Genomic DNA, 21,596 nt, shown 5'->3' with positions numbered 1-21,596 from the left:
AAGACTTTTTTTTGGGCTCAGAAAACTTTTTTTTGGGGGGGGGGGGGCAAATAAAATCACTTGCGGGGCAAATTCTTTCATTACTATGCGTGGGAATACTTTGGAACATAACATATTTTGCTAAATTAAGTACATGTTTTATTTTTGGCTCAGAAAATTTGGGGAACCCTTGCCAGTTGGGGAACCCTGGTTCTAGTTTGAGGCATTTATTTTTAAACTTAGATTCGTATAAAACAGCGTTTTCCTAAAGGAGATTACTGATTGGTCTTGTCACCTGTCAGACCAGAACGCGTCACGCGTCACCGTCACCGTCAACTTTAAAAACTTAGCCCAGTTGATTTGAACACACATGCAATACTTATTTTGTGCGTCTTGCAAGTGCATTTCAAGCACAGTTACTTGATTTCAATGTTTCTGTGAGGACCTTACCCGAAGCACAAGTGAAAGGTTTCGGCTAACAGAAAGTAAATTGTCACGCCGTGCGAATTAGTTTGTCTAATTTATTTTCGCTTGTTTGTTGTCCACTTTTCATTTCTTTGTTGTGACTGTATCTGTGGGAATATTTGATCAGCGGCAACATTATGTCAAATCTCCGGCCTAGACTTTGTGTTTTAGGAAAGGGGTCGAATGGCTACGGCTTTCATCTGCACGGTGAGAAAGGGAAAACCGGACAGTTTATCCGACTCGTAGAACCAGACTCTCCCGCCGCCGCCGCGGGTCTCTTCGCCGGGGACCTACTGACGTTCGTTAACGGGGACAGCGTGGAGAGCGAGAGCCACCAGCAGGTCGTTGCCCGGATACGAGCCACAGTGGGCAGCCTCGAGCTGATCGTGGTAGACGCTAAAACGGCAGAGGTACTAAATAAGCACAGCTTAAAGTGCCGTAAAGAGTATGTCACGGAGGGCATCCCGTTACCAGGGGAAGCAGCGAAAAGCAACGGGACCTCGAGAGAGACGACCCCTATACCGGCAGAGAACGGAAACCTCTCCCTACAGAGGCTGAGTGTCAACACCAAGGTAAAATGGACTTCAAGAAAAGTTTAAAAAAATGTTTTATCTCCCTTAGGTTAATTTCGCAGAATTACATTTTATGTGGGCAATTTTCATAGGCCTTGTCATGGGATTGGATAGCTGACCAGGGGGCTACCACTTGCTGTCAACACATTGAACTGCAATAGAGATGTAGCCTACATCCTACCCTTGTAGTATGTAGGCTACATTGTGAACTATATTTTACCTACAGTGTTATGAATTAAGTGTTGTTTCCACTGCGCACACAACGTTACCCTTTCTAAGGTCCAACAGGTGCCTATATTTTACTTACTCTCATTTTACTTACTCTCCACCCTGCACAGCCAGAAGAGGACTGGCCACCCCTAATAGCCTGGTTCCTCTCTAGGTTTCTTCCTAGGTTTTGGCCTTTCTAGGGAGTTTTTCCTAGCCACTGTGCTTCTACACCTGCATTGCTTGCTGTTTGGGGGTTTAGGCAGGGTTTCTGTACAGCACTTCAATATATCAGCTAATGTAAGGGCTATATAAATAAATTCGATTTGATTGTGTGACAAGGACAGACACGGGTAGTGATGTATGCATATTTCTATCTGATTTGATCTATCGAGAAAAGCTTTTACATTTTTTAAAATCTCTTATCAGAAGGCTTTACAGACAACTACATACCTGATATTTACTTATCTGAGCTGGAGTGTTTGGTTAAAAGGCATGCTTGAAAGGTCTTGTGAAAATTGTCAGAGACCTCAGTGGAATGCCACTGAACAGTTCTGTCTACCTGTTGGGTAGTCATTGTGTTAAATGGGTTCCTATTCTCTTCTAAAGCCCATGTTCAGGTTTGGCTTGTCAGACCAGATCTAGAGCCATGGCCCTGATGTTCCAAGCACTCCTGATGTCATGTTCATGTCTTCTGTCGGGATTGTAACATGAGCTGTTTTATGAGCCTTCGGCTAAACTGGCAACACTTGAGATGCTGGTACAGTAGACCTATATCTGTTTTATGCAAATGATATTCCCTCTGGGTATGCTGTCTAAATCTAGGGTTTGTTGGTTCTGTGTCTGTCACTAGAAGCTAGGCCATATTTGTAAGCTCCATATGTCGCGTTGAAGTTGGAAGTTTAAATACACTTAGGTTGGAGTCATTAACTAATTTTCCAACCACTCCACAAATGTATTGTTAACAATCTATAGTTTTGCCAGTCGGTTAGGATGCATGCAGTGGTGGGTGGGGGTGGGGGTGGGGGGGGGCCCTTGTGGCCCCCTTAAATGTGAGGTATGTATTCATTTTTACATAACTACTTGTTGCTATCTGTTATTAGTCAGTGGCAATGATGATGATTATGAACATGGTCTTTTGCCTGCAATGCAGTGAAGAAATGATGACAACAATAACGTCCAATGTAACTGGCCCCTCTAACAGTACAACTGGCCCCAGCTTGCCCCCCCCCCCCCCCCCCCCCCCCCAGTTGAATTGGTCTAGAACTGCCACTGGATGCATGACACAAGTAATTTTTCCAACAATTGTTTACAGGCAGATTATTTCACTATCACAATTCCAGTGGGTCGGAAGTTTACATACACTAAGTTGGCTGTGCTTTTAAACAGCTTGGAAAATGTCAGAAAATGATGTCATGGCTTTAGAAGCTTCTGATAGACTAATTCACATCATTTAAGTCAATTGGAGGTGTACCTTTGGATGTATTTCAAGGCCTACCTTCAAACTCAGTGCCTCTTTGCTTGACATGGGAAAATTAAAAGAAATCAGCCAAGACCTCAGAAAAAAAAATGGTGGACCGCCGCAAGTCTGGTTCATCGTTGGGAGCAATTTCCAAACGCCTGAAGGTACCACATTCCTCTGCACAAACAATAGTACGCAAGTATAAACACCATGGGACCACTCAGCCATCATACCGCTCAGGAAGGAGACGTGTTCTGTCTCCTAGAGATTAATGTGCTTTGGTGCGAAAAGTGCAAATCAATCCCAGAACAACAGCAAAGGACCTTGTGAAGATGCTGGAGGAAACGGGTACAAAAGTATCTATATCCACAGTAAAACGAGTCCTATGTCGACACAACCTGAAAGGCCGCTCACAGCAAGGAAGAAGCCACTGCTCCAAAACCGCCATTAAAAAAGCCAGACTACAGTTTGCAACTGCACATGGGGACAAAGATGGTACTTTTTGGAGAAATGTCCTCTGGTCTGATGAAACTAAAATAGAACTGTTTGGCCATAATGACCAATGTTATGTTTGGAGGAAAAAGGGGGAGGCTTGCAAGCCGAAGACCACCATCCCATCTGTGAAGCACGGGGGTGGCAGCATCATGTTGTGTGGGTGCTTTGCTGCTGGAGGGACTGGTGCACTTCACAAAATAGATGGCATCACGAGGAGAGGAATTTGATGTGGATATATTGAAGCAAAATCTCAAGACATCAGTCAGCAAGTTAAAAGCTTGGTCACAAATGGGTCTTCCAAATGGACAATGACCCCAAGCATACTTCCAAAGTTGTGGCAAAAGGGCTTAAGGACAACAAAGTCAAGTTATTGGAGTGGCCATCACAAAGCCTTGACCTCAATCTCAAAGAAAATGTGAAGGCTGAACTGAAAAAGCGTGTGCGAGCAAGGAGGCCTACAAACCTGACTCAGTTACACTAGCTCTGTCAGGAGGAATGGGCCAATATTTACCCAACTTATTGTGGAAGGCTAACCGACACGTTTGACCCAAGTTAAACTATTTAAAGGAAATGCTACCAGATACTAATTGAGTGTATGTAAACTTCTGACCCACTGGGAATGTGATTAAAGAAATAAAAGCTGAAATCATTCTCTACTATTATTCTGACATTTCACATTCTTAAAATAAAGTGGTGATCCTAAGACAGGGAATTTTTACTAGGATTAAATGTCAGGAATTGTGAAACTGAGTTTTAATGTTTTTAGCTAAGGTGTATATAAACTTCTGACTTCAACTGTGTGTTTGTATTGTGTAGACTGTAGAGCATCAACAGACCGATATGCTTACAGGGCTGTTATTCTGTTAGAGAGAACTGAACCGACCACATAACCATCATGTCCCTTAACAGTCCATAGAGTTAGACAACACCTGTCTGCTTACTGTCCCAATAAGCAATGTGATCAGCACAACATAGACACTATGAATATGGCTCTTATTTCCTGAGTCGGAATGCTCATTTAGGATCAGCCCCCCAGTCCATGTCGTCTTATTCAATTTAATCTAAAAGGCAACATTGATCACAGATCAGCACTAGTACTTTGAGATGGTTTATGAATATGGGCCCAGCACAAAATGGCTACCAATCCATCTTTAACGATCATATCAATGTGTAAGCCAGAAAGCTCCTTGTTTTCCCAAGGTCGGAATATCAGGAATTCCTTATTAATCAGGAAATTTTTATCTCTGAGAAAGTGACAGCTGAGCTCTAACATACTGACTCCTCCCTGGCTCCATCCCGCAACCTCTCCACCCCTCTGTACCTCACCAGCCTCATACAGTGGGTTATGAAATGCTTTTTTTTATATGGTAATTCATCTGTGAGTGTGCAGAGGTCAGTCACATAGGCAGAACTTGTACAACGTATTTGTGTAGCCGTGTTAGGCAGTGCAAGGTCTACCTTCCTGATTTATAGTTATTGTGCAACAGCGGCACAAATGGGAAATGAAGAAATCGGATCACTCTCGGGCTTGCCTTGATGTGTAGCTAGTGTTTCCCCTGAATCATAGTTTGCATCCCAAATGGCACACTATTCATGTACTGTAGGGATTAATGTGCCATTTGGGACGAACACAAAAGTTCTTGTAAATAGTGGGTCCCACAAGGGCCTTGAGTTTTTCCTTACCACATGACCTGAACTGAACAAATTCTGGCTTCTGTAAATAGGAGGGTTTCATGGTCTGTTCATCCTGATCTGTCAGATTCCGTCTCTGATGTGTTCCGACCATAGAGATGTATAGAGATCTCTACTTGGAAATAACCTGTTTTTGCATGGACATTGCCATTGAGGGCTTCCACAATTTTTTAAAAGTAGTCAACTGGGTGGAGATTCCTATGGGTTGGAGCGAACAGCCAATAATCAAAGCATTGTCTTCAAATTGGTTTGTCTAGTTTGTAAATGGCTTTAAGCTATATTACATTTGAGTCATTTAGCAGATGTTCTTATTCAAAGGGACTTAGTTAATGCATTCATTTTAAGATGGCTAACTAGGCGTATGGTGCAAGTCACTACTTCACAGGAGAGGGAAACAGTTTTATTTTTGATCAAAATGTATTTTTTGGCAGGAATGCCTTCTGGAACATGTGAATGTTCATGTGCCTTAATAACAAACTTGTATGGCATTTGTAGCTAGCTACATGTCTAAGCAAGTAACAATTTTACTGTACCGTTTACACCTGTATCCTGTGCATGTGATCTAGTGTGTGTTTACCAGAGACGGTATTGTGAAGAACAACATGCACCAAAGTCAAATTAGGATATAACGTTAGGCCAATGAGACTGTGGCCAAGTTCTAAAATTCTCTGGTTGAATGCCCTGATTTTTAATTTGTCACACTCACAACAGTAAGCTATTTTCTGTAATTAACTTGTAATTAATGGTCTTGTTGTGTTTATTGTCCTGTAATAATGAATACAAATTAGCTGAAGTTAAGACGCTGTCCGCTATGATATGGGCTTTATTTGAACTGGCTAACCAGCTAACTTAACATTAGCTAGCTAACAAGCTAGAAACAAACCAGAACATTGTTTAGAAAGTTGCTTTTAGTTGCCTGGTTTGCTAGATTGACATACTAAATTCACTTTTAAATAGATGGGTTAATTTGTGTTAAAATACAGTTATGCTGTTTTGGACCACCAGGCTGCTGATGTCATGCAGCCTGTCGTTTTTTGTGTTTTATACTTTTTCATAACGACAAGTTTGTTGGACGGCAATAGAATGTTCATGTCGATTTTAGAAGTAGTATCAACCAGCCTTTAATTGTTTAGTACACTACCGTACTCACTCTGTTTAGCACATGGCCTCATGTTAGTCCTTAAAGAGATGGGTGGGGCTTAGGCTTAAGAGGGTGTGAATGATGCTGAATGGGTATAGACAAAGAAGAGCTCTCCAGTAGGTGTACCAAAACAGTCAAGTGCCAAGTGGGGTTACAAGTTTATCACCTTTCAAAGCAGAATACTTTCCCATTTTATCAACTGTAGTGTTTGATATACAATTTCCAGTCTGAGTCGCTACTTTTATCAAATGTAAAAACTAAATCAAAAACTTAAGATTGAGCTGGTCGGTCATATCAGTTATAGTAAGTACATTTTTCCTCAAAGTAGCTATTTGCAAAGTCTGAGCTAGAAAGGGGGTAAAATGGTAGTATTAATGGTTGTAGCTTTTTCTTTTGGGGGGGGGCAGCCCAGCCAACAGCGAATTGCTGTAGTTCAGACGAGAGATGACAAGTGCCTGGATTAGGACCTGCGCCGCTTCATGTGTGAGGTAGGGTCGTACTTTACGGATGTTGTAGTACATGAACCTGCAGGGGGGAGTCACTGATTTGATGATAGCAGAGAACGTTAGGGTGTTGTCCAGGGCCATGCCCTGGACAACACCCACGGTGGACACTGGAGTTGTCAACCATGATGGGCAGGCCTTCCCCGGGAAGAGAAGCAGCTTCATCTTGTTGAGCTTGAGGTGATGGACCAACATCTGCCAGGAACGCAGAGATATGTGTGTGTGTGGCCACCTGGGTATCTGAAGGAGGAAAGTAGTGTCATCCGCATAGCAACGATGGCAGAGACCATGTGAGGATATGAGCGAAGAAGAGGGCCTAGAGCTGAGGTCTGGGGGACACCAGTAGTGAGTTTGTGGTGCAGACACCGAGCCTCTCCTTGTCACCTGGTATGAGTGGTCTGCCAGGTAGGCTGCATTCCAAGAGTGTGCAGAGCTTGAGACACCCAGCCCTGGGGAGGGAGAGCTCTCAAGTGTTTTGGAAAGAAAATAAAGGAGACTGCTCATCTCTGTATCACAGAGCACCGACAAAGCGTACTCCTCTTTTCTCATCCTTCTAGGTTTGTAGTTTTTCATGTCAGAGGAGTCGAGTGTTGGTTTCTTGAGGAGGGGAGTGACTCGGGCCATTTTAAAGTCCGAGGGTACGCAGCCTCTGGTCAGCGATGAGGGAAGTGAGGAATGGGATAAGGTCTCTGGAAGAGGGAATGGTGTCAAGCGGGCAGGTTGCCGGGTGGCCTGACCTCACTAGTTGCAGGATTTCATCTGGAGAAAGAGGTCAAGTGTGAATGGGACCAGTGGACTCCATATGCTGAGTAAATGAGGAGTGGATGTTGTCAACCTTCTTTTCAAAGTGGTTGACAAAGTCATCCGTGGAGGATTAAGGCGGGAGGAGAAGGTGGAAAAGACTTTCTAAGGGCTAGAGGCAGAACCCTTCACATTTAGGGTGATTTTAAAAAGTGGCTTTAGCAGCTGATCCAGAGGAAGAGAAGGTAGGGAGTAAAAGGGTGATGGGTCCTCCGGATGTCTCGTTTTCCTCCAATTTCACTCAGCTGCCCGCAGCCCTGTTCTGTAAGTTTGCAATGAGTCACTCAGCAACAGAGCAGGAGGGCCGAGTCGGCCGGGAGGAGAGTAGGGTCGAAGGGGCAGAATCAGAAGACTGGGAGGAGAAGGGTTTAGCAGAAGGGAGAGAATGAAGATTGCGACGGCGTATTACCATCTGGGTAGGGGCTGAGTGGCTAGGGTTGGAGGAGACAGAAAAGGAAACAAAGTACTGACCAGAGACCTAGAGGTTGCAGTGAGATGGCGAACAGCCTCTAGTAAAGCATATTGCCAGCCTTGGGAGGGAACTGGGAAAGGGTTAGGGCAAGGGGGGGAAAGAGTTTGAAATAATTGAATTGAAGGCAGACGTCTGGAGGTTGATGTCGCCAAGTACAAAGAGTGGTGATCCATGTCTCCGTTAGGGCGAAGTCAAGGGACTGAAGGGCAGCATAGTCTGAAATGAACTTGGCGTTCTTGACCGCAGATCGGCAGTTCCAAATGCTGCCAGTGACCAGGAATTCCACATGGGTTATGTGCAGGGTACACTAAATATCACCATCTAATGGCCACTAAGTAAATTACAAGATTTGGTTCAAGACCCCAATGCTGCAATATCAAAAGAAGAAAATGAACTACTTTAAAATGGAGATAGCCTCAATGGAGCTGCCCATTCTCTTACAGATGCCATAATGGCACGGATACAAAGTTGAGACCTCTATCCATATCTATGATTCTGACCTTACCTTGATCCATGGCTCTGTCCTAAATGGCACCCTATTTTTAATTTAAATTTAACCTTAACTGACTTGCCTAGTTAAATAATAACGTTCTTATTTACAATGATGGCCTAGAAACAGTGGGTTAACTGCCTTGTTCAGGGGCAGAACGACAGATTTTTACCATGTCAGCTCAGGGATTCGATCTAGCAACCTTTTGGTTACTAGTCCAACACTCTAACCACTAACCACCAGTGCAACTAATGCACTGCTACCTTTAACTAATCTTCTGTGATCAAGTGACCGGAGGCCCAGAAAGGCCTTGGCTCTCTAAAGGTGCTGCATTCCTTCCTTGGTAGGACCTTGGTAGGACCTGGCTGATACTGGTCTAATATGGCCTACAATCCAAATGGTACCCTATTTCCTACAATGGTGCACTACTTTTGACCAGCTCCCATTGGTCACTAGTCAGAAGTAGTACATTTTAATTGGGAATAGGGTGCAATTTGGGCCAAAACCTGATTGTGTTTATCAATGGTGTCAAGTTTACTGCATGGAAATGATGACTAATAATAACTGCCACCTTGGACTTTCTCTTGGTTTCCCTGTAGAACCCCGAGGAGAAGAATGTGGCATTATCTGTGGTGTTTGTTTGGGGATAAAAGGAGGAAAGGAGGATTCTCATGCCTTTCTAAGCACCTAAGGCTGACGCTGAAATACCTTACCCCTTTCTCACCACACACACACACACACACACACACACACACTCACACTCACACTCAATAGGGTCTCGTACTCAACCGTGTGCCTGAGGGATTAAACCGCATTAGTCTTTGAAAGAAAAACGTCAAAGACCGATGCTCATTAGTTTGAGTAAGATGAAGACAGAAGAGAGCTGTTAAGATGGAATGACCATTACATAATCAAACGGATGACCATGACACGGCCTTTCTCCTCTTTTAAATTTTTTAAATAAAAATAAACATTATTTTCATGAAATGTCTTTCTTCCTTCATCCTGAGTATACTGCCTCCCAGTGTGTGTCCCAAATGGCACCCTATTTGACCAGGGCCCTCAAAAGTAGTGCACTATATAGGGGTCCATTTGAGACGCAGACCCAGTCTCTACTGGCTATGGTGGCTCTGGAGGACCTTAGACTTCAGACTGAGGTAGACACGGAGGGTGCAATATCTAACCGCATTGTTGGTCAATCTGAGATGGCATCCCAAATGGCACCCTATTTCCTATTTAGCGCACTAGGGACTATAGGGCTCTGGTAAATAGTAGTACACCATGGGAATAGGGTGCTGTTTGGGAGTTGGGGTTCGGTGACATCAACCTTTGTCCCATTGTGATTATGTACTCCTAAAACATTGGGATATACAATGGTATTGCCCCCTATTGGCCACCCCCTATGAGTTTTTTAAATTTTTTATAAAAAATTAAGGTTAAGTTAACCACTGGTCTGTAGTGCAAAATCGCATGCTACAACTGGACTAATCATGACGATATAATGTTGTTGAAAGCCTGGGCAGCAGCTTTGTGTAGAAATATTTTCTAATATTCCTTTCTGCACCTTTAGAAAAAAAGGTGCTACGTAGAACGATATAGGGTTCTTCGTTTTTTCCCACTTGTATAGAGTTTTACCTAGGACCCTTTGTCAGAGGAGGCTGGTGGGAGACGCATAAGGAGGACAGGCTTATTGCAATTGCTGGATATTAGCTTTTAAGATAACTCTTTATGACAATACATTACTTAGCATGACAATACATTACTTATCATAAGGCCTTTCTTTAATGGCCTAGTTATTCCCTAACAGTGGTGTTAGGAAACTCTTGGTTTACAGGCTTGCAAGTCACATTTATGCTGGCTGGCAAAGTGATGTGTAATTTCCAGAGTGAGGATATCCAAAAATGTGAACTTTTAATCACACACAACCTGCATTCAGAATGACTGCCAGGGTACAGCAGATTGATTAGTGGGACTACCTAAATCATTTAAACTGGAACAAACATCTCAGTAACAACGGGTGCAAAAAAAGGTCCAACTAGAAGTCCAACTTTATCTTTGCGTAGCATAAGATTAATCAACCAATCAGTGTACATGCAAACAGATGTTGAAACAAACAATTCTGAAAATCAACCTTCAATAGAGCATGCTGGGAAATATGATAATAACGGCCGTGGTTTTGTGTTTTACTCTACACAGAGTAAAAATCACACCATCACACGCAAACATCATGTCAGTACTGTATGTAAAATGATTCCTAGAGTACCAGATGCATGCAAATATTTTCATATAGGTACGGTTTAAAACATTGACGCCTATTTTTACTCAAACTCCTGATGTTAATGTTTAAACACTGAGGTAAACACTAATGCTCAGGCACTATTTAAAAGATACAAATGGAACCCATCTGAATAGGCATTTTTATGTAGAAACCTTGCCTTCCAAACAATCATCAAAGAACCCTTTCTTCCAAAATGTCAGCTTGCCTTAACTGACTTCTCTTTTGAAACGGCTATGTCAAGCTTGGACGCAGTGAGATAATCTCAAGCAAATTTGCTGATGCACAAAGCAACTCGAACAACATTTGAAGTTCCATAAATTATGTATACAAATAATTTTGTCATCTCCTGTTTTCGCATGTCTCTTCTGTTGCAGTTCGTAGCAGCACTGATCAATGTGTTGACATGACAACTGCGTCAGTTTTGAACTACCCACCACCCCGTTTGTTCCATGCTGGCTGAAGACCTAGCTAGCCAGTAACTAGCGAACACCAGACACAAAAGAAAGGGGAAACTTTCAATACATGACCAAAAATATACATGAACACCTGCTCGTCAAACAACTCATTACAAAATCATGGAGTTGGTCCCCCTTTGCTTCAATAAAAGCATCCACTCTTCTGGGAAGGCTTTCCACTAGATGTTGGAACATTGCTGCGGGGACTTAGTGAGGTTGGGCACTGATATTGGGCCATTAGGCCTGGCTCGCAGTTTGCGTTCCAGTTCATTCCCAAAGGTGTTTGATGAGGTTGAGGTCAGGGTTCAGTGCAGGCCAGTCAAGTTCTTCCACACTGATCTCGACAAACCATTTCTGTATGGACCTCGCTTTGTGCACGGGCACAATGTCATGCTGAAACCGGAAAGGGCCTTCCCCAAAATATTGCCGCAAAGTTGAAAGCACAGAATCGTCTAGAATGTAATTGTATGCTACAGCGTTATTGGAACTAAGGGGCCTAGCCCGAACCATGGAAAAACAGCCCAAGCCCTTTATTCCTCATCCACCAAACTTTACAGTTGGCATACATTTGCGCAGGTAGCGTTCTCCTGGCATCCTCCAAACCCATATTCATCTGTCGGACTGCCAGATGGTGAAGCGAACTGACTTGTTGGAAAGGTGGCATCCTATTACGGTGCCATGTTGCAAGTTACTGAGCTCTTCTTTTTGAAATTGGGTAGGGGCCAGCAAGTTAATGATCAAACTTTATCGATATAGTCATTTTTCATGTTCTGCTTTCATCAAAATATCACCCAACTTGTTAATATTTATTTTGACTGTTCAGGACCTTTTTTAAGTTGCCCTTTTACCTATGAACCGACACAGTTATAACTGTAGTAACATTGTATTAACATGCAGTTACCTAATAATACAAAAGTGGGTCTTTTGAGTGGTACCCATGGATTTTAATGTGTAGAAATAAACTTGAACTTGATTGACCCCTGTCTTGTCTCTTATAGCCAAGGTGGCAAAGAGTTGACATGCTGTGTAACCTGTTACCATGGAGATCTTTATTTGTGTCACCATAACAACTAGTTGACATCATCTCACGGAGCTATTTACTGCTCTGGGTTGTTTACTCAGTGACACACAACACACACGCGCACACTGGGCTGAGTGCCAGGAGATCACTACCAAAGAGGGTTCAACACACTCCTCCCAGACTGTTCTGTTACTCATAACAACCTCAAACAAATCATGTCATTGTATTACTCATTCATTTGTGTAATGGTAAGGTTTTTGTTTTGATTTTCAACTTTGAGGCCCTCCATTTGAGAGTTCATCAACACTTGCCGCACCACAAACTCTACGGCCCTTAATTTAACCCAGGCTCACTTTTGGTTGTCCAACTGGTCGTCTACTAGAGATGGAGAATTACTACATCCAGTTTAATGGTGATTTCGCTTGGCTTAGATTAGGCTGTAAGTTCTTAATGAGAGTGGGGCCTTGGTTGTCTGTTTTTCTGTGAGGTTTCAGGCTCTGTACACTGCTCCTCTAATCATTCAGAAGTAACACTGCTAAATTGAGTGTCTACAAAATGTCACTGTCAACATCACTAAGCAGGTGTTGTTTGCCACTTTGTATGTGTACAGTTGCAATATTGTAAGTGTGTGACTGTGTTTGGTGAAAGGCATGTGGTTTGCTGGTATTGCTCTGTGGAGATTCTAGGGCCAGTAGGGAGTACAGTAGGTTAGGCCATGGTGCTGTACATGCTGCTTGCTAGAGATTTTCTGGGCCAATGATAACTATTTGGTTCATAGGAGATGCCATTCCTTTGTATCTGACTGTCTAGACTGTTTGAATTGTCAGCTTTCATTATGTTCTCTACAGGTATTAACCTTGTTTGAAGCCAACTCAGAACCATGTATAAAGACAGTCCGTTGATAATGAGCCATCTAGCTTCTGGTGTTTGAGGTTTAGGGTGGAGCTGCATCATCAGTCTATCTGAGAGCGAAATAAACACTTCCTGTGTGTTCTGAGCTGGTTGCTATGGCGCCAGAACAGGAAAGAAAAGACTGAGACAGACAATGTTTGTTCTACTGGTTGATTGATAGACAGGAGATGGTAGTCATAATCTATATTGTGTCAGAACACACAGCTCTCTGTGTGGTTAAGCAGATTGTCTGATATGATTCACAACAAAAGAAGATAAAGTCCATGGTAGTTCAAGTTGTGTTTATCATATAGTATAACATGTACAGTGCATTTGGAAAGTATTTAGACCCCTTTTTTCCACATTTTGTAACGTTACAGCTGTATTCTAAACTTGATTAAATCATTTTATTTTTCCTCGTCAAGCTTCACACAATACCCCATAATGACAAAGTGAAAATATTTGAAAATGTGTTAAATAAAAACATAAGTATGTGTGTCCTGTTTCCATTGGTCATCCTTGATGTTTCTACAACTGGATAGGTGTCCACCTGTGGTAAATTCAATTGATTGGACATGATTTGGAAAGGCGCACACCTGGACATATAAGGTCCCACAGTTGCATGTCGGAGCAAAAACCAAGCCATGAGGTTGAAGGAATTGTCCATAGAGCTCAGAGACAGGAGTGTGTCAAGGCACAGCTCTGGGGAAGGATATGAAAAAATGTCTGCAGCATTGAAGGTCTCCAATAACACAGGCCTCCATCATTCTTAAATGGAAGCAATTTGGAACCACCAAGACTCTACTTAGAGCTGGCTGCCTAGCCAGACTGTGCAATCGGGGGGGGGGGGGCCTTGGTCAGGGAGGTTACCAAGAACCTGATGGTCACTCTTACAGAGCTCCGGAGTTCCTCTGTGGAGATGGGACAAACTTCCAGAACAACAAACCATCTCAGCAGCACACTACCAATCAGGCCTTTATGATAGAAAGGCCTAACGGAAGCCAGCCAGTAACTGGAACATGACAGCCCACTTGGAGTTTGCCAAAAGGCACCTAAAGGACTCTGACCATGAAAAACAAGATTCTCTAGTCTGATGAAACCAAGATTGAACTCTTTGGCCTGACTCGAGGCTGTAATTTCTGCCAAAGGTGCTTCAACAAAGTACTGAGTAAAGGTTCTGAATACTTATGTACTTAATTAAAAACTTTTAAACAAAATGTCTATATTGTCAAATGTCTATAAACCAGTTATTGCTTTGTCATTATGGGGCATTGTGTGTAGATTGGGGGGGAAACAATTTAATTAATCAATTTTAGAATAAGGCTGTAATGTGGAAAAAGTCAAGGGGTCTAAATACTTTCCGACTGCACTATATATGGGTTTAGTTCTGAAAAGCCGGCCTCTCTTGTGAACTTCAGACCTGTTTTCAGAGCGTGAGACTAAATGTTATGTGATGTAAGAGGCATGGTAATGTTGTGGTCATGACATGTAGCTCCAACAGGCTGTTCCTGTTTACTGCATTTTCTCTTTGACTGGAGCACAGTTGAAAGGACTCGCTATAGCTAGCAGCTCAATGTTGCTCTGTTCAGATTCAGTCAACCATGAGGCCATGCCCAGTTAGATGGCCTGCTCTAGGTATGATCTAAAAGGATGGGAGAGACCCACCCCCAGTTCTCCTGTCTGACTCTGTCCCCCTGTCTACCTGCCTGTGTGTCTGATGCATTGATACTGACACTCATATTTATTTTTGAACACAGGCCTAATCAGTGCTCTATCCTCAGATGTTATCAGGTGGTGTCAGATAAGAGGTGCTTTTGGATGACTGACTGTGTTGAATTATTGTTGAAGAAGTGTCTTCCTATGGATGCCTCCCAAATGGCACCCTTTTCCTTATGCAGTGCCCTATGGGCCCTGGTCAAAAGTAGTACATTATATAGGGAATCGGATACCATTTGGGGACAACCTGTCTTCACTTGATACTGTAACTAGTCTACTGCTATAAGCACATATCTCTTCAAAGAAGGTCCTCTTTAGTGTGGACTAGACTGTCAGGCTGATTTGACTTGGATTTGCATCTTTCTGTAGTTAGTTGATTTCTATCTGGTTGGTTATGAAAGATGACAGTGCAGATCTAAGTTCAAAGGTTTCACACAAACTCTTAATACTCAACACCAATAAAACACCCCAAAAATCTTCAAGTATGGGCTAAATGTTTGTTTGCCCTCTTGCCACTGTAGATATCCATCTCTTTCTTCACAATGATAGTCATAAACAACAGGACTTTAGAATTCCCCCAATGAGAACTGTAAGACATGGCCACGAGAGATGTGTTAAGTTTGGTGTGTGTGTGTGGTCTCCAGTCCTGTCCCCTAGATCGTGGGTTTTCAAACTGTTCTCTCCCATGTAACCCTGCCCTGGCAAACTGGCAACTAATGGAACCACATCACATGTTAGCAAAAAAACCCAATTGCAAGAAAAAGTAATCAACATTTATTTAAAATTAATATATTTTGGTAGGCCATTTCTTTATTTTGACTTCACCAAAGTTCATTGGTAGAGAAAGTGTAAACTAAACAGTCTTAGCTAGAAAGGTATCTTGGCGGCGTAGAGAAATAATTGCTTTTGTAAAGCAATTTTTCTGCATTTCTACACTTTCCCTTTGAGTTGAGAGAATGTTGCAGTTTTGAAGCTAATTTCCAGCAATTCTACACAGTTTGGCATGGCTAATGCTGTGTTAAGCTCAAACATGACAATCAATGGCCCTAAAATGCAAGCTTTTAAAAAATTGACGGTCTAGCTTTTATTCAATTGTTAGTTCTCAAAGATGGTGCTGTTTTTATTTATTTATTTATTAGTTCAATGTCTTTTCTGCATGCTTTCTATCTGGTTTTGGTCATTTTAAGTTGACAGTGAAAGTTTTTCCAACCTGAAAATTACCATGATGGCCTGCTTAAGAATCTTCTATACAGAGAGAACCCTGTAATTAAATCCAATGACTGTCATTTCCTCCATATTAATGGGATAGTTTGATTTTGGCATTGAAGCCCTTTATCTACTTCCCCAGAGTCGGATGAACAAGAACAGCTAGCATGCTAACTGTTCCTGTCGACTTCGTCATTGCGCTAACGCTAGTTAGCTTTTGGCTCATAAAACGACTTCTAACTTTCTTCATACTGGATACAGAGACATAAATTATATCCACAATGGTATTCTGTTGCAGATAGCGATATTCATTTTTCACAAAAGAAATTGTTAAAAATATCCCAGTTTGAAGACACCATCCTGTGCAGAGCGATAGTTAGGAAGGTAGGGATAGAGATCTCTAGTGAGTCAGTGTTAACATTAACCTTTGAGATGCAGGACAAAGGAATGTTTGACATCCACTCCAGCTTTTACAGCCTTTCTACAGGTGACACACACTCTAGTATTATGAAGACACTCTGCCACAATAAGGGAAGGAAAGTGAAGTCAGTCATTTTGACACAGCCCCCAATGCTTCCTGTTAGCAGTAGGCCTACTACTGTACCTGACTCAATAAGTGCTCTGTTCTGTGGTTTTACGCCCTGATGCTCAGCGCCTATGAGCAGACAGAGAGAATGAGAGCAAGAGAGAAGTGGGTGAAAGAGATGTTGCGATGTTACACCCCTGTTACTGGCTACAGGGTGGAAGTGCGAGAAAGTGTGAGAGAGTGATGTAGGCCCATGTGTACTAGTGCTTCCTTTTATATTTCCTATGTGTGGCACAAAGACTGCAAACAGCATCATTTTCAATTGAAAGAAACTAATTAAAGCCTACAAAATGTATGGTAAACACAATGCAACCTAGAAGCTAAGTGGGGGAGCTTGCATAATGGTAGTCTTTCCCCTATCTTTATCTTCACTCCGTACATCACAAAACTACTTGTCTTGTCTTCCTCTCACCTTATTCTGATATCTCATCGTATTTAAAGACTGTTTTGAAAGTGTGGGATTCTCCTTGGAGCATTACAGCAATGTAACACACTTCCTGACGTGGCTGGATGGTAGTTGTATTCTCCTTTTTCAATAAAGCCTGTAGAGGAATAGAGGGCTATCTGGGTTTACTTTAGTCCGCTTCAGCAAACACTACTACAGTGTTTTCAGGACCAGGACAAATACTATAGAGTAATATTTTCCTGAAAATCTACCAAGTTTCAATACCGGGATGAATTCTTATTTATCCTGGGAAATACAGCAAAAATTGGAATTGCACTTTTTAAAAAGTGTTTTAAAACCAAGATATGTTCACTATGCCAGGGTTCTCCCCAAAAGAGGGGCGCTGTGTCACCTTGTAAGCTTAGCTGTGCCACTATTTTAAAGATTTCAGAGCAAACTAAACATTTTGATTGCCAATAACATTATGAACAGCCTGTTGTGCAATTCGCAAATTCAGAGCATTATGTTCCTCAATTAATTCCACGCATTTCAAGTAGTAGGCTATCGGCACAGCGTGCACTCAGCACGCACAGAATGCACGCTGTGTATAGTGTTGTCTAATCATACAAACTTTGTAACGGCAGTCAAACAAAAGTCAAATGGACCAAATTTGCTGAGCTTACTAGATATTCTGTCATTATTTGGAGGTTATCTCCTAATTGAGTTAATGATACCAGATCAGCTCTTGAAAAAAAACGGAGACCAACTCTGTTTTAAAAAATATATATACATACAGTATCTACACTCATACCATTTGTCGATCTCACACGTACTGGGCGTATGTTAATGTGTTCCCAGGACAGGCCTGGGATCCCAGTTATCCATGTTAATCCATATAGTGGACTACTTTTGACCAGAGCCCTATAGCAATATATAGGGAATAGGGTGCAATTTGGGACACCAAGAGACAGTCAAGTACTGCTGCTGGCTGGTTGACTGCATATGAGCTCAGTGCCCTGTTACTCTGCTATAAAGTGCCTTGAAATTGAATGTGATCTTTAATAGACAAGCAGTTGTTTTGGGATGAGTTTAGCTTTGTTTGAGCATTGCCATTTAAATCTGCACTTCTAGCATTACGAAAGTTCAAAGCAAACAGATTTGAGCAAACAGCTCAAATCATCCCCAAAACATCAATCCATTTACAACCGTTTGCCTATCAAAGATTGAGAGTCTTTGCTGTAGCTGTCTGAGGACACAACTATCGGTGTTTAGAGTGCAGGTCTTTGCTGTGACAGCGGCTGGCTAGGGATCATAGGCTCAGGCCCCTTCGTCTCCCCAGGACAAAGCATCTTATTGTCAGCCTCCCAGACCCCCTGAGGACCGCCTGAGGCTGGAGCTGGGCGTGGTGACGGACACTAGCAGGATGTGTTGGGGGTGTAAAGTCCTTGTGGTGTGTAATTATAAGAGCCAGTGTTATTCTATCTTTCCTTGGGCAGAATTATTCTCTCAGCCAACATCAATGTCTGAGTCCCAGCAAGGACCTACACCAACAGTACCAACCTTAACCTGTCTATCTGCCAAACATGGTTATACTGACATAGTGAAGAGAATGATGAAAGAATGCGAGAGATGCACTATACAGTGCCTTGCGAAAGTATTCGGCCCCTTTGAACTTTGCGACCTTTTGCCACATTTCAGGCTTCAAACATAAATATATAAAACTTTATTTTTTTGTGAAGAATCAACAACAAGTGGGACACAATCATGAAGTGGAACGACATTTATTGGATATTTCAAACTTTTTTAACAAATCAAAAACTGAAAAATTGGGCGTGCAAAATTATTCAGCCCCTTTACTTTCAGTGCAGCAAACTCTCTCCAGAAGTTCAGTGAGGATCTCTGAATGATCCAATGTTGACATAAATGACTAGTGATGATAAATACAATCCACCTGTGTGTAATCAAGTTTACATATAAATGCACCTGCACTGTGATAGTCTCAGAGGTCCGTTAAAAGCGCAGAGAGCATCATGAAGAACAAGGAACACACCAGGCAGGTCCGAGATACTGTTGTGAAGAAGTTTAAAGCCGGATTTGGATACAAAAAGATTTCCCAAGCTTTAAACATCCCAAGGAGTACTGTGCAAGCGCTAATATTGAAATGGAAGGAGTATCAGACCACTGCAAATCTACCAAAACCTGGCCGTCCCTCTAAACTTTCAGCTCATACAAGGAGAAGACTGATCAGAGATGCAGCCAAGAGGCCCATGATCACTCTGGATGAACTGCAGAGATCTACAGCTGAGGTGGGAGACTCTGTCCATAGGACAACAATCAGTCATATATTGCACAAATCTGGCCTTTATGGAAGAGTGGCAAGAAGAAAGCCATTTCTTAAAGATATCCATAAAAAGTGTAGTTTAAAGTTTGCCACAAGCCAACTGGGACACACCCCAAACATGTAGAAGAAGGTGCTCTGGTCAGATGAAACCAAAATTGAACTTTTTGGCAAGAATGCAAAATGTTATGTTTGGCGTAAAAGCAACACAGCTCATCACCCTGAACACACCATCTCCACTGTCAAACATGGTGGTGGCAGCATCATGGTTTGGGCCTGCTTTTCTTCAGCAGGGACCGGGAAGATGGTTAAAATTGATGGGAAGATGGATGGAGCCAAATACAGGACCATTCTGGAAGAGAACCTGATGGAGTCTGCAAAAGACCTGAGACTGGGACTGAGATTAGTCTTTTAACAAGACAATGATCCAAAACATAAAGCAAAATCTACAATGGAATGGTTCAAAAATAAACATATCCAGGTGTTAGAATGGCCAAGTCAAAGTCCAGACCTGAATCCAATCGAGAATCTGTGGAAAGAACTGAAAACTGCTGTTCAACAAATGCACTCCATCCAACCTCACTGAGCTCGAGCTGTTTTGCAAGGTAGAATGGGAAAAAATTTCAGTCTCTCGATGTGCAAAACTGATAGAGATATACCCCAAGCGACTTACAGCTGTAATCGCAGCAAAAGGTGGCGCTACAAAGTATTAACTTAAGGGGGCTGAATAATTTTGCACACCCAATTTTTCAGTTTTTGAGTTTTTGATTTGTTAAAAAAGTTTGAAATATCCAATAAATGTCGTTCCACTTCATGATTGTGTCCCACTTGTTGTTGTTTCTTCACAAAAAAATACAGTTTTATATCTTTGTTTGAAGCCTGAAATGTGGCAAAAGGTCGCAAAGTTCAAGGGGGCCGAATACTTTCGCAAGGCACTGTACATGAGATGAGTAATGCCAGATATGTATTCAGAGCCATATTCCTGTAATGCTGAGAGAATATCCTGTGTTATTGAAGTGTTGTGGTTGCAGGTTCACTTGGCACATCTAAAGCCTCTATTTTTGGGGGTGTTGCTACATGCCACCAAGTGCTTGATAATGTATGTCAAGTCCATGCTAGGTAAAGCTCTGCCTTATCTCAGTTCACTGGTCACGATGGCAACACCCATCCGTAGCACACGCTCCAGCAGGTGTATCTCACTGATCATCCCTAAAGCCAACACCTCATTTGGCTGCCTTTCGTTCCAGTTCTCTGCTGCCTGTGACTGGAACAAATTGCAAAAATTGCTGAAGTTGGAGACTTTTATCTCCCTCACCAACTTCAAACATCTGCTATCTGAGCAGCTAACCGATCGCTGCAGCTGTACATAGTCTATCGGGTAAATAGCCCACCCATTTTTACCTACCTCATCCCCATACTGTTTTTATTTATTTACTTTTCTGCTCTTTTGCACACCAATATCTCTACCTGTACATGACCATCTGATCATTTATCACGCAAAATTGTAATTATTCGCCTACCTCCTCATGCCTTTTGCACACAATGTATATAGACTCCCCTTTTTTTTCCTACTGTGTTATTGACTTGTTTATTGTTTACTCCATGTGTAACTCTGTGTTGTCTGTTCACACTGCTATGCTTTATCTTGGCCAGGTCGCAGTTGCAAATGAGAACTTGTTCTCAACTAGCCTACCTGGTTAAATAAAGGTGAAATAAATAAATAAATATTTTTAAAAAACGGAGGTCTGCTTTCTTGGGGACGTGAATATTGACTGGTTTTCATCAAGCTGTCCTCTCAAGAGGAATCTTCTCACTGTAACTAGTGCTTGCAATCTGGTTCAGGTTATTCATTAACCTACCAGGGTGTTTACAAACACTACAGGAACAAGATCATCCACATGTATCGATCACATTTTTATAAATACTGTAGATCTTTGTTCTAAAGCTGTATCCTTACCCAATATACTGCAGTGGCTATATCCAGGAAGACACAGTTCTGAAAGCTGGGCCTAAAATGGTATATAAGAGATCATACCAATGATTTTGCTGTGACACGCATGTGGATGACAATAAAAATGTGTTTATGAAATTGCTTATTCCAATTATTAATAAACATGCACTTGTTAAGAAGCTGTTAAGGCTCAATGGATTGATGAGGAATTGAAAAACTGTATAGTTGAAAGAGATTGCCCTAAAGGAGTGGCTAATAAGTCTGGCTGCACATCTGACTGGCTGACTTCCTGAAAATTGAGAAATTGTGACTAAACTCAACAAAAATACAACTATTTTGAAGCCAAGATCAATGATGGAACAAAAACTTGAGTACTTTTTAAATTAAATTATGGGAAGAAAGACATTCAACTCCGTCTTTCATTGAATCAGATGGCTTATTCATCACAACCATTTGTTGCCAATTATTTTAATGATTACTTCATTGGCAA

At 42.0% G+C, this 21,596-nt stretch overlaps 1 protein-coding gene across 2 annotated transcripts in view; it reads left to right on the top strand.

The window, feature by feature from the left end:
• Nucleotides 1-311: 311 nt before the first annotated feature.
• The window catches only part of LOC109899912 (Na(+)/H(+) exchange regulatory cofactor NHE-RF1), a 63,579-nt gene continuing 42,294 nt past the window's right edge, over nucleotides 312-21,596 (top strand). Inside the window, exon 1 of one of the 2 annotated variants that reach the window (XM_031835423.1) lies at nucleotides 312-1,016. In XM_031835423.1, the coding sequence (XP_031691283.1) occupies nucleotides 582-1,016 (435 nt within the window). In that variant the 5' untranslated portion in view covers nucleotides 312-581. The remainder of the gene's footprint in view (nucleotides 1,017-21,596) is intronic. The other variant, XM_020495541.2, reaches the window with a different exon arrangement.

Source organism: Oncorhynchus kisutch, linkage group LG11 (assembly GCF_002021735.2).
Source record: "Oncorhynchus kisutch isolate 150728-3 linkage group LG11, Okis_V2, whole genome shotgun sequence".
NCBI classification, from domain to species: Eukaryota; Metazoa; Chordata; class Actinopteri; order Salmoniformes; family Salmonidae; genus Oncorhynchus; species Oncorhynchus kisutch.
The sequence above is the reverse complement of the archived record's forward strand: the minus strand, read 5'-3'. Positions and strand labels throughout refer to the sequence as shown.